Source organism: Ursus arctos, unplaced genomic scaffold (assembly GCF_023065955.2).
Source record: "Ursus arctos isolate Adak ecotype North America unplaced genomic scaffold, UrsArc2.0 scaffold_28, whole genome shotgun sequence".
NCBI lineage: Eukaryota > Metazoa > Chordata > Mammalia > Carnivora > Ursidae > Ursus > Ursus arctos.
This window is the reverse complement of record NW_026622963.1, coordinates 7,537,127-7,549,568: the sequence shown is the minus strand read 5'-3', so window position 1 is coordinate 7,549,568 and position 12,442 is coordinate 7,537,127. Positions and strand designations below refer to the sequence as shown.

Here is a 12,442-nt window from a genome sequence, read left to right as displayed (position 1 = left end):
CATAAGGTTTCTGAGTTTTACTTGAAGTCCTAAAATATAAACTCTGAATAGACTGTGACAAGTTAAGTTTGCATATTATAATCCTTAGAGCAGCTACTAAAAAATACTTCAAAGAAATAGAGAAGCCAAAAGATAAATAGAGTACTAAAAAACAAAATATGTTATCTGACCATAAAATGGAATTAAACCAGAAATCAATAAAGGAAAGATAACAATCCCCAGATATTTGGAAAATAAAAAGCAGACATCTAAATAATACATGAGTCACAGAGGAAGGAAGATTTTAAAAATATTTTAAATGAATATCAAAGTTTGTGCAGTATAGGTAAAGCAGTGCTCCAAGTTTCATTGATAACATTAAATGCTTTTAATGAAAGGAAAAAGGTCTCAAATCAATAGCATAAGCTTCTATCTTAGGAAACTGGCAAAAGAAAAACATACTAATTCCAAAGCAAGCAGATGGAATAAAATGATAAAGATAAAAACAGAAATCAATGAAATTGAAAACAAAAATAATAGAGAAAAATCAACAAAACCAAAAAGCTGGTTCTTTGAAAAATAAAATTATAAACCTCTACTAGACTAATCAGAAAAAAAAAGAGGTAAAGTACAAATTAACCGTATCAGGAAAGAAAGAGGGGACATCGCTTACATGAACACTGAAAGTGGGGAAATACTAGCTAGTGGATACCCTACTGGAGATTTTCAACGTTGTTCTAGGAACGTATGAGTTTGAATAAATTGTTTTATGAAATGTGAAGAAAAAAGTGAAAATTTATATCTGCAGTATTTACTGTTGCTTAACTATGAGCTTTAAGATTAAACTACCATCCTTCTTCTTAATTTAATCAGTATGGGAATATACACGATTCGCTTTTGAGAAAGAAAGCTGTTTCTGTGTATACCATTGTTTCAGCATAGTTTGGCAACATTATTGTTTGTATTTATAAATTATTTCCTGCCAGTTTGGAATGGGAGAAAATGCTAATTATATTGCTTTGTATTGCAGGCCTCATTAAGCAAGCTGATGGAGACACTTGGTCAGGCAGAACCTTATTTTGTAAAATGCATTCGCTCTAATGCTGAAAAGGTAAAAATGTCCTGTAAATGAGAGCTTCTAGCTCTGCTTACCTCAAATCAGGCTTTACATTTTTTTTAAGGAGAGTAAGTAGAGGGGAAGAGCTATCTATAATCTTTTTAAGGAAAACAGTGTTCTGTATTTTCTGTAGATACCCTTCTAATTTCTGTACTTACCTGCCTTTTTGATATTTATATAGCCTTGATTTAATGTTTCCTAAGAATCTGAGAAGCAAATACGTAATGAAATTCCATCATAAAAAAGAGTTCTATGCAACTTTTGTTACCCCGAGATTTAATCGTGTTTGCATATAAGCTGTCATTCTTAAAGAATTTGCTTAGCATTTTTTATGTTTAGAGCTTTTTGTCTCTGCTAAATAAGGAAGGTACTGTGGACGTTCTTGATTCCTTCCTGTTTTTTATGATAGGTCTCCTATTTAGAGCTTTGTAAAATATATCTAATAAGTATAAACATTTGTCATATTTCTTTATGTTCATCAAAGGAAAAAATAGTTCCCAGCCTGAACACCAAAATGTATAGTTCTATAGTACTGTAAATATATAGCATGAATTATGCCCAGCTTTCTTAATTTTTAGGAAGCAGTCTTCAGCTCTGCAGTTTACAAACTTTGTGAACTTACCGTTTCTGTGGCTTTTATATTTTCATCTTTGTAAAAATATACTATAATTAGGGGAACCTGGGTGGCTCAGTCGTTAAGCGTCTGCCTTTGGCTCAGGGCGTGATCCCGGGGTTCCAGGATCGAGCCCCGCATCGGGCTCCCTGCTCCGCTGGGAGCCTGCTTCTTCCTCTCCCACTCCCCCTCTTTGTGTTCCCTTTCTCACTGGCTGTCTCACTGGCTGTCTCTCTGTCAAATAAATAAAATCTTTTTTTTTAAAAAAAGGAATATACTATAATTATAGGACCAGCCTAAATAGTGTGTTGGTGTAGTATATACATGGGTCAATACCTGCAAAGTACTTAGAATGTTCCTGGCCCATACTAATTGTTTAGCAAATGTTAGCTATTCTTTTAGAGTAACAAAAATGGAAACCTTTTTATTTACAGTTAAATAGAAGTTTGAGTCCTGTTAATGGAGACCTTGGTATACAGAAAGTTTAACAGTTAATGAAGTATTTCAGGGCATAGAATAAGTACTAAATAAACTGACTGCTATTAGTACTATTTTTTTATTTTTATTTTTTAAAGATTTTATTTATTTGAGAGAAAGAGAGAGAACACAAACAGGGAGGAGGGGCAGCGAGAGAGGGAAAAGCAGGCTCTCCGCTGAGCAGGAAGCCCTATGTAGGGCTTAGTCCCAGGACTCCAGGCTCATGACCTGAGCTGAAGGCAGACACTTAACTGACTGAGCCACCCAGGTGTCCTGACTGCTATTACTATGTAACATAAGTTGCCCATTTGATTTTTTTTGCTTGATAGCTGGTATGTCCCATCTCTTTGCAGGAAAATGTTTGGGATTGCCTTAGGGGGTTATTGAAAATAGTATTTCAGAACAGGGAGAAATATCAGAAGGTCCAAGTATATCTTTGGAATATCTAAAAACATGCCTACTGAGATACCTACAAGTGACAGGGTGTTGTGACTGGTGATGAATGACTACCTCCCGTTAGCTTCTTCCTCATCAGTGCCTAGGCAGTGAGATCAGTTCTTAGGGACTATAGCAATTTTTTGTTTTTCAGTGTGTCCTACCAGTATCATCAGCAAAAAGCGTTTAGGGAAATAAGGTACTCTCTCTCTCTCTCTTTTTTAAAGATTTATTTATTTGAAAGCAAGAGAGAGTGGGGGGGTTAGGGGCAGAGGGGGAGAGAGAGAGAATCTCAACCAGACTCCCTGCTGAGTGCAGAGCTGGATGCAGGGCTTGATCTCATGACCCTGAGATCATGACTTGAGCTGAATCTAAGAGTTGGATCCTTAACCCTCAGAGCCACCCAGGTGCCACAGGAGATAAGGTACTCTTAAGCTTGTACTAGTCATTGAAAGAAGAATCTGTCAGCTCTCAGTAAACCAAGGCAACTGGTAGAGTGGGGTAGGTGGTTTCTGAGTGAGATTATAAAGAAAATCTTAATTAAAAACAAAAATACAGACCCTCTTGATTATATATAAGTAGGTTATAGATTTCTGTAGTGGCTAGACTATGTGGCCTCCTCCTGTGGACAACTACATTTCTTTTTAGCTTTGAAGGATCTCTCCCTCTGCAACTACAGAAGCCTGGAAGCTTGGTTTCTCCTTTTTCCCTAGTGTCAGGCAATTAGAACTTTTCTGAAGCTACCAGCTGGGGAGGTAAGATTTCCTGTCGCCTCTGCTGTGTCTTAACCAGAAAATCTCCAGTCAATTTTTGGATATTCAAAAGTTAAACATACTTACAAGAGAAACATTAATTTGTAGATTTCTTAGTCTGGATTAATCTTTTTTCCATTTGCTTTGTTTTAGCTGCCGTTAAGATTCAACGATGCCTTGGTACTTCGACAGCTTCGGTATACTGGGATGCTGGAGACAGTTCGAATTCGCCAATCCGGATACAGCTGCAAATATTCTTTCCAGGTTGTGCTTTTATAGTGATATTTAAATGTATATACACTTAAGTAAGTTATTCCTGTGTCTTGCTTATTTTTTATTTGGGACTCACTTGTTAATTTCTCCTGTTTTTTCATTTTCTTTCCATCTTTTGTATACAGAATTGAAGAGGGGTAGAGAGTACTTACTTCTATTGAATGGCAACAGTCTTTTTTTTTTTTTTTTTAATATTTTTTTATTTATTTGACAGAGAGAGACAGCCAGCGAGAGAGGGAACACAAGCAGGGGGAGTGGGAGAGGAAGAAGCAGGCTTCTCCTAAGCCTAGAGGAGAAGCCTGATGTGGGGCTTCATCCCAGATCGCTGGCATCACGCCCTGAGCCGAAGCCAGATGCTTAACGACTGCGCCACCCAGGCGCCCCGAATGGCAACAGTCTTATTAAACTTGTGTTATGATAAAATTCCAGTTCCTGGCTATTCTCATTTGATCTGAATGTTTGCTAATACTAAGTTTACTTACAACACAGTAGTTCTTTCTACTGATTACTCCAGTAATTGAAATAGTTCAATCAGAACTGTCTGTTCAAAAGATTCCATTTAGTTTTCTGTAAAGTTATCTCAGCAAGATTTTCTTTCATAGTAAGCTGCCACCAAGGCTTGCTATTGCTGCTATGGGTATAGAAATTATGTTGAAGATTTTCAGCAGCTGAGCAAGTTCTTTGCTATTTCTGGGAGGGAAAGCTTCATTCTCAGTTATAGCCTGACACCTTTGCGTATTTTTCTGCTAAAAATTTCAGTTATTAAATAACTTTTTATTTGGTCATTAATACAGCTTTCTCAAAAGGGATCACTAGTTTCTGCTTTTTTCTTCTTCCGTTCCCCTTGGATAACAAAATATGTAGAATTCACTATCTTCTCTCCACCCCCATTTTATAAATTAACTGCTTTGTAATTTTTTAAATTAAGAAGTAGGGGTGCCTGGGTGGCACAGCAGTTAAGTGTCTGCCTTCGGCTCAGGGCGTGATCCCGGCGTTCTGGGATCGAGCCCCACGTCAGGGCTCCTCCGCTATGAGCCTGCTTCTTCCTTTCCCACTCCCCCTTCTTGTGTTCCCTCTCTTGCTGGCTGTCTCTATCTCTGTCGAATATAAATAAAATCTTAAAAAAAAAAAAAGTAATTTCGTGGTTTCAGTCCATTTAAAAGATGAGGAAAGGATCAATAAAAGGATAATTAGCTAGTTTAGGGCCGTGTTTACATGTAATCTTCTTACGATTTTACAACAATTTTCTTTTCATTTTGTAGGATTTTGTGAGCCACTTCCACGTACTTCTTCCCCGAAATATTGTTCCATCAAGATTTAACATTCAGGATTTCTTCAGGAAAATAAATCTTAATTCAGATAATTATCAGGTTGGAAAATCCATGGTAAGTATAATATATACGTATAGTCCTTGTCAAATTTGAGTGCATTTTTATATTTAAATGATAATAGCAATCTTTGTCCATGAGAACATTTATGAAAAAGTTAGTGTACCAGATATCATAAGGAAATTGCTTAGGCCAAGATTTTTACTTAATGTAGTCAGTATTAACCAAAGAGCTTCTGGCCAGTGCTCTAGTACTGCCTATAGTTTTAACTGCCTAGAAATAATCTCTTCCCAGGTATTCTACTGTAATCTTCAACTTACCCAGTAGGGGATCTTACCCAGATTCCCCTACTGTCCTTCATTTATCAACTGTTCTTTTTCTCTGTCATTCTTCTTCTAGGTTCTTAGGCTAAAAACTGCAATGATATTTGGCCTACACGTCACTTTAATCCTTTTACAAAGTTTTATTTCTTTTTTCCTCACAAATGATTCTCACATCTCTCCCTTTTTCTTCATTCCTACTGCTTGCATTTTAGTCTGTTCCTTAGCACCCACTTATATTTCTCTTACAGTAAACAGATCTTTCATCTGGTTCCAGTCTGTTTGTCGTTCTGTTTAACTCACTCTACCCATAGTATCAAAATCATCATCTTAATATACCTCTTTTTTTATGTTGGCTTCCTGCTTAATAGTAATCCCATGATAACCTCCTTATTAAATTCAAACATCTTTCTCTTCAAGAACTCCATACCATGACTTCACACCATTTAATATCTTCTTTATGAAGATTAATTGTTCTGTTGACCCCTGTATATACTGCCATGTACATTATTATTTCCAACTCCTTGTTCTGCTCAGGTAGACACCTGTCTTTTGCCTTTATAGTTCGCTGTTTTCCAGTATAGATACCGTTTTTACGTATCTAATATTTATCTTCTTTTTTTTAATAGTTTTAAATTTTTGACAGACGTGGGAGGTAATGGATATGTTAATTAGTTTGCGGTGATTCCTTCACAGTGGTTACATATGTCAAAATAACCCATTGTACACCTTAAATATATATAGTTGTTTCTGTCTACCTGCTCTTAATGGTAAAGTGCAAATCCTATTTCCAGAGGGTCTATGTCTAAGTTATATTAGTTATATTTGTTTCCCCTATATCCCCAAAGATTTATTAATGGAATGAAAGAGTAAATAAACTGATTAATAGCCTTGGGTAGCAAGAAACATTTGATGCCTACTGGGTTTCAAAAAGACTGTTATTATTGGCTTATTCATATTATCATCAAACTTCAAGATCTGTGGTTTTCAACTTTTTTCCCCCACCCTAACATCCTTGAAAATAGGAAAGATGACATGTTACCAGTGGTACATTGGCTCATGATGACGGTGAATTTCCCAAGGGAATAATATTTCACAATCTCTGAGACTGCGAATTTTATATTCATGTTCATTTTTCCATTTCCCCTTCTGTATTCTAATGTCTCTTAATTTGAGAATGACTTCTTTGGATAAATGGGTAGAAATATTCATCAGTACTGCTTTTCATGTCTACCATTGTATTCTTCTCTAAAGAAGCTTATCACATAAAGGATGATTCATGAAATAAATTTCTCATTTCTTCTTAAGCTGTATTCCACGTCTTTCTTCCTTTTGGTAGGTGTTCCTGAAGGAGCAGGAACGACAGCACCTACAAGATCTGCTTCACCAAGAGGTGCTCCGCAGAATCATATTGTTGCAGCGATGGTTCAGGGTTCTGCTGTGTAGGCAGCATTTCCTCCGTCTGAGACAGGCATCCATCATTATCCAGGTTGGAAGCAAAAGTATCCTCACATGAGATTTGCTAGTTTATTTGGCCTTTATTTTAGTAACTAGAATTTTACTGTGAAACATTTGAATAAGAATATAAACTTCTTCAGAGATGAGAATGTGTCTTAGTCATCTTTTTTAAACATTTATTTATTTATTAGAGAGAGAGAGAGAGAGAGAGGGAACGCACAGGGGGAAGGGCAGCAGGAGAGGGAGAGAGAGAATGTCAAGCAGATTCCCTGCTGAGTGTGAAGCCTGACACAGCACTTCATCTCATGACCATGAAATCATGACCTGAATTGAAACCAAGAGTCAGATGCTTAGCCGACTGAGCCACCTAAGCGCCACTGCTATTCATTTTTGAAATGATCGTAGCACCCAACAGATTACCTATTATAATAGTTATATAATAATAGACTATTGATAAATATTGATGGAATTGAATTTCAATTAAATTGAATTTATAGCTATAATGTCTTACAAGGTATGGTCGGGGCAAAAGAGTTATGTGCCTTAATTTTTGTTGACGTATTTTTATTTGATAGTTTCCTGAGTATGTTTGAGAGTTATATATACACTGTTGTTGCTCTGTACTCATCTTGGGTAATAGGTATCTTATTTCTTATTTTTCTGTTTTATTTTCTCCCTCATTGATTTTTATGAGGACTGTTCTCCTCCGTAGGCCCTTTTTTGTTTATACAAGAAAAATCTTTAGAATCTTAATCTTTGAAATGTGTGCCTCTTGATCTTAAACCCATTAATATTGGCAAACTGTAGCATGAGAAGATAATGTAATTTGTTAAAGCATCAAAAAAATTTTTTTTCATTTGGGAAACTACATTTTGATCAGTGACCAAATAGCTTTAAAGTGAGTTCTGAGCAAGCAATTTTTTCCTTGCTTATAACCTGTATTATATCATTTCAACTGTTCTGTATTAGTTTTGCCCACAGATAGCAAGCATCCTGAAGTCAGGAATAACGTGCTGTAATTTTTATTTCTCCATCCCACAATGTTCAGCACAGAGCTGGGCATATAATTGCTCAATTTCTTTCTTTTTTTTAAAGCATCAAAAAAAAATTTTTTTTTAAAGATTTTATTTATTTATTTGACAGAGACAGACAGCCAGCGAGAGAGGGAACACAAGCAGGGGGAGTGGGAGAGGAAGAAGCAGGCTCCCATCGGAGAAGCCTGATGTGGGGCTCGATCCCAGAACGCTGGGATCACGCCATGAGCCAAAGGCAGACGCTTAACGACTGAGCCACCCAGGCGCCCCATAAAGCATCAAAAATTTTTAAATTATTTTAAGTTCTGTAATTAACTTCATTGAGGTTATATTTTCTAAAATAGTTGTTTTAGCCAAGCATATCTGGAAAAGAAAAACTTTTTTTTTCCTACTTTAATCATGCACAGTTTAACTCTTTAGCCTCTTATCCTTAATTGTGACATCATAATTCTTTTTTTCTGTGAAAATATGGTATAAAGTAAAACAGTTTTTATTTTTTTCCCCACAGCGATTCTGGAAGAATTACCTGAATCAGAAGCAAGTCAGAAATGTAGCTGTGCAGAAAGATGCTTTAGTTATGGCTAGTGCGGCCACTCTTCTCCAGGCTTCCTGGCGCGCTCACTGGGAGAGGCAACGGTATTTGGAGCTCCGGACTGCAGCCATCATCATCCAGCAGAGATGGAAGGAACATTATAGACGGAGACACGTGGCTGCTGTCTGCATTCAGGCAAGATGGAAAGGCTACAGGGAAAGTAAGAGGTATCAAGAACAAAGGAACAAAATTATCCTTTTGCAATCAATATGTAGAGGATTCAGAGCAAGACAAAGGTAATCTTTGTTGCTATGATAATTTCTCCTTCTCTCTTCCCAAGTGTTTTGTTTATATCTCTGCTTTAACACTTGCCTAACTTCTATTAGAATTGGTTATGTATGTTTTGTCTTCTCCACTAGGCTGTGATACTCCTAGCTGTTTTAACCCACATTGTGTGGTCTATAATAGAAGCCAAATAGATGTTTATTGAATTAAATTGGATTGAAAACCTACATGGTCTGTGGTTACAACTGCCAAGAGTTAACTTTTACATTCGGTTGAGTCTTTAAAAATTGGCAGTATTCAGTTGTTTCTACCTTTAGAAACTTTAATTTCATTTTAAAGTTTATCTTAAAAGATATTTTTTAGATGAGAGCTTTACTTCTGAGTTAATTTATGTTTTGACTAGAGTGCCCTATTAGAAATAATGCACTTAATAAAATATCATCTCACTCATAGAAATGTAATTATGAAATGTGCATCCAAGTTAGCTTAAGAAGAAAAATCTGAAACTTTCCATTTATTTCTTAAATTCTCAGTAAAATGTATTCTCTCCAGTAGTAACTAGAAGATATCTCTAACCCATTTTTCCCTGTTTTTATATAGATTTAAAGTTTTAAAAGAACAAAGACTGAAAGAAACAAAACTAGAACTTGGATTGGCAAATACTGAGCCATCTGGAGCTCTGGAAATTCAGGGTTCAGACCCTTCAGAATGGGAGGATTGTTCCTTTGACAACAGAGTAAAAGCTATAGAGGAATGTAAATCTGTGATAGAGAGTAATCGAATTAGCCAGGAAAGTTCAATGGACTGCTTGAAAGAGTCCCCAAACAAGCGACAGGAGAGAGCCAGAAGCCAAAGTGGTGTAGACTTGCAGGAAGAAGTGATTGTAAGAGAGAGACCTAAGTCCTTGGAGGATCTCCACCAGAAAAAAGTAGGTCGGGCCAAAAGAGAAAGTCGGAGAATGAGAGAACTAGAGCAAGCTATATTTAGTTTAGAATTGTTGAAAGTTCGTTCTCTTGGTGGCATGTCTCCTTCGGAGGAACGTAGATGGTCTACAGAACTGATACCTGAAGGCCTTCAGTCTCTACAGGGTACACCTGACAGTGAGAGCTCTCAAGGAAGCTTGGAACTTCTGAGTTGTGAGGAAAGCCAAAAGAGCAAACTGGAGTCCATAATTTTAGATGAAGGAGACTTGCAGTTTCAATCACCTAAAATATCTAGCAGTCCAAAATTTGATTCACAGAACAATGCCCTCAGTGCCTCAAGTGAGACTAACTATACATTGATTGAAAAGGGGGCACCCTCTGACTCAGTGCATTTGAAGAATGGGACTACGAAGGAAAAACTGGTTTGCAGTTCTGAATCTATTACCTGTAAGCCACAGCTGAGGGACCCCTTTATTTCAAATAGTTTGCCTACATTTTTTTATATTCCTCAACAAGACCCACTGAAAACAAGTTCCCAACTAGATACAAGTATCCAGAGAAACAAGCTATTAGAAAGTGAAGAAACACTTTCAACTCTTACTTTGGATATCAACAGGGAATCCAGAAAGTACCACTTCCCAGGAGAAAATCAAGTTGTTACATCTTTGAATACAGATTCTTCTAATACTGTGCTGAAGAAGTTAGAAAAGCTAAACATTGAGAAGGAAGAAAGGCAAAAGCAGTTGCAGCAACAGAATGAAAAAGAGATGATGGAACAGATTCGTCAGCAAACAGATATTTTAGAGAAGGAGCGTAAAGCCTTCAAGACAATTGAAAAGCCAAGAACTGGGGAGTCCTTCCTGGCACCATCTTTCCATCCATCAGAGCAAAGAGTAGAGAGGCCATCCTCTCTTCTCATTCTGAATACCCCAAATAAGGAAGAACCCAATGTAGTAGGGCCTCCATCAGTAACTGTAAAAGATGTAGCTCTTCGTCCAAGAGACAGTCCTTCTGCTCACCTACCCCGGAAGGACCGACCTGTCACCTTGTTCTTTGAGAGGAAAGGAGGCCCATGCCAATCTGCTACTACCAAGGAATTATCCAAGACAGACAGAATGTGCACCCAACTGAATGTAGCCTGTAAACTTTCTAATAATCGTATTTCAAAAAGAGAACACCATAGACCAACTCAGTCTTATCGCCACAAATCTGATGAGCCTTCCAGAGATGGAACTACTAGGGTTATTTTCTTCACGCCAAAGGATAATATGAGTATTTCCCTGTAAGTGAAATGCTTATTTATTTTATGTATAAATGGGAAACTTTTTGGAGAATTTTGTTAAGGTGCCTTAATCTACCTCAGCTATTTGTATGGGTGCTACTGAAATTAGCCATTTTCTCTGTGTAAAAAAAAAATCCTTAATTGTTGACTCTAGCAGGTACCTGAAATTGAATATAATTATACCATAGAAATCTTTGACTAAGCACAGAGTTTTTTGGTTCCTCCTCATTAAGTGAGAAAGCATTTGTGAAGGGCAGTACAGTGCCTGTAAACAGCAGGCATTCAGCAAATGCTGGTTGCCCTAGATCTCTCAGGTGTGGCAAGTCCAACCTTGTTAGTGTCAGTCTTTAAAGTTAATGTACTTTGTCCCTGTGATTAGCCTATTTATGGTCTTCATTAAGTACTTTATACTTTTTTTGTGTTGTAAAAAAACACAAAAAGAATGCAATTTACCATCTTAACCATTCTTAATTGTACAGGACAAATGTTAACTGTAGACACATTGTTGTGCGCTGGATCTCTAGAACTTTTTCATATTGCAAAAGAAACTCTGATTACCCATTGAACAGCTACTCTCCTTTCCCCTTACTCCAAGCTCCTGGCAACCACCATTCTACTTTCTAAGAGTTTGACTACTTAAGTAGATGGCTCATATAAGTGGAAGTTCTTTATACTTTTAAATTTTCTTAACTAGTGGTCACCATGAGAAAAGCCCTTTTTAGGTGGAACATAAAAACAAAGATGATAAAATTTAAGACATTTGTATTAAGTCTTTGTATATAGTGGATTCTTTTAGTTCTTGTGGGAGAATGTCAGTGTTTAAGTAAAAAGAGGGTATGTATATCTTAGGGATAAAAAAAGTTAAATTTCCCATTTACTGTGAAAATAACCTTTTCTCTCTTATCATAGCTTGAGCTTTTAATCTTTCAGTCTTTAAAATTATGTACATACTTTATAGACCTTTTGTAAGTACAAGGAAGAGATCATTGATATTTTTCCGTCAGGGATTTTTGTATGGTATTATGAAATGCAGTTGGACTAAATGACAGTTTGAGGTCCTATACTTGCCCATTAACCTAGAGATTGCCCCAAAGTTCAAAGACCTTGTGTAGCATATATAAGCCCATCACAGTGTTAAAAACATTATTTCCTGTCATTCTGATTAAGTTTAGTGATGTGAGGGGTGTGTGTGTGTGTGTGTGTGTGTGTGTGTGTGTAGGATCCATGAATGTGTTCTGTAGAAGGCTTACTTATCGATTTCAAAAACATTAATCATTCTCGTGAGTTCTTGTAAGCTCCTTTTATCATTTTCAAAGATAAACAGTCTTAAGGCTACTTGATCTAGTTTGCTTTACTTCATTAAGATCTACTTATCTTCAAAATGATTATATATTAGGTTGTTTTATGTGAAAGCTTACGTAGCATTCATACTTCAAATCTTGTTACATTTTATAGAATCATAAATGTTGGTGTTTCTCAATTATTTTGTCCAGTTCCCACATATTATAGATGAGATCACTGAGGCCCACAGAGGTGAAATGACTTGTTCAAGGTCACATACTGAGAAATAGCTGGGAATAGAACTTGAGTTTCATGATTAGGAATCACTGTTGAGTTTCATGATTAGGAAGTAA

At 36.6% G+C, this 12,442-nt stretch overlaps 1 protein-coding gene across 14 annotated transcripts in view; it reads left to right on the top strand.

The window, feature by feature from the left end:
* The window catches only part of MYO9A (myosin IXA), a 285,328-nt gene that overhangs the window by 171,230 nt on the left and 101,656 nt on the right, over nt 1–12,442 (top strand). For all 14 annotated transcript variants that reach the window (XM_057303771.1, XM_057303769.1, XM_048221939.2 and 11 more), the window contains 6 exons: nt 1,010–1,090; nt 3,527–3,637; nt 4,909–5,031; nt 6,634–6,783; nt 8,295–8,614; nt 9,204–10,808. In XM_057303771.1, coding sequence (XP_057159754.1) covers nt 1,010–1,090; nt 3,527–3,637; nt 4,909–5,031; nt 6,634–6,783; nt 8,295–8,614; nt 9,204–10,808 — 2,390 coding nt within the window. The remainder of the gene's footprint in view (nt 1–1,009; nt 1,091–3,526; nt 3,638–4,908; nt 5,032–6,633; nt 6,784–8,294; nt 8,615–9,203; nt 10,809–12,442) is intronic.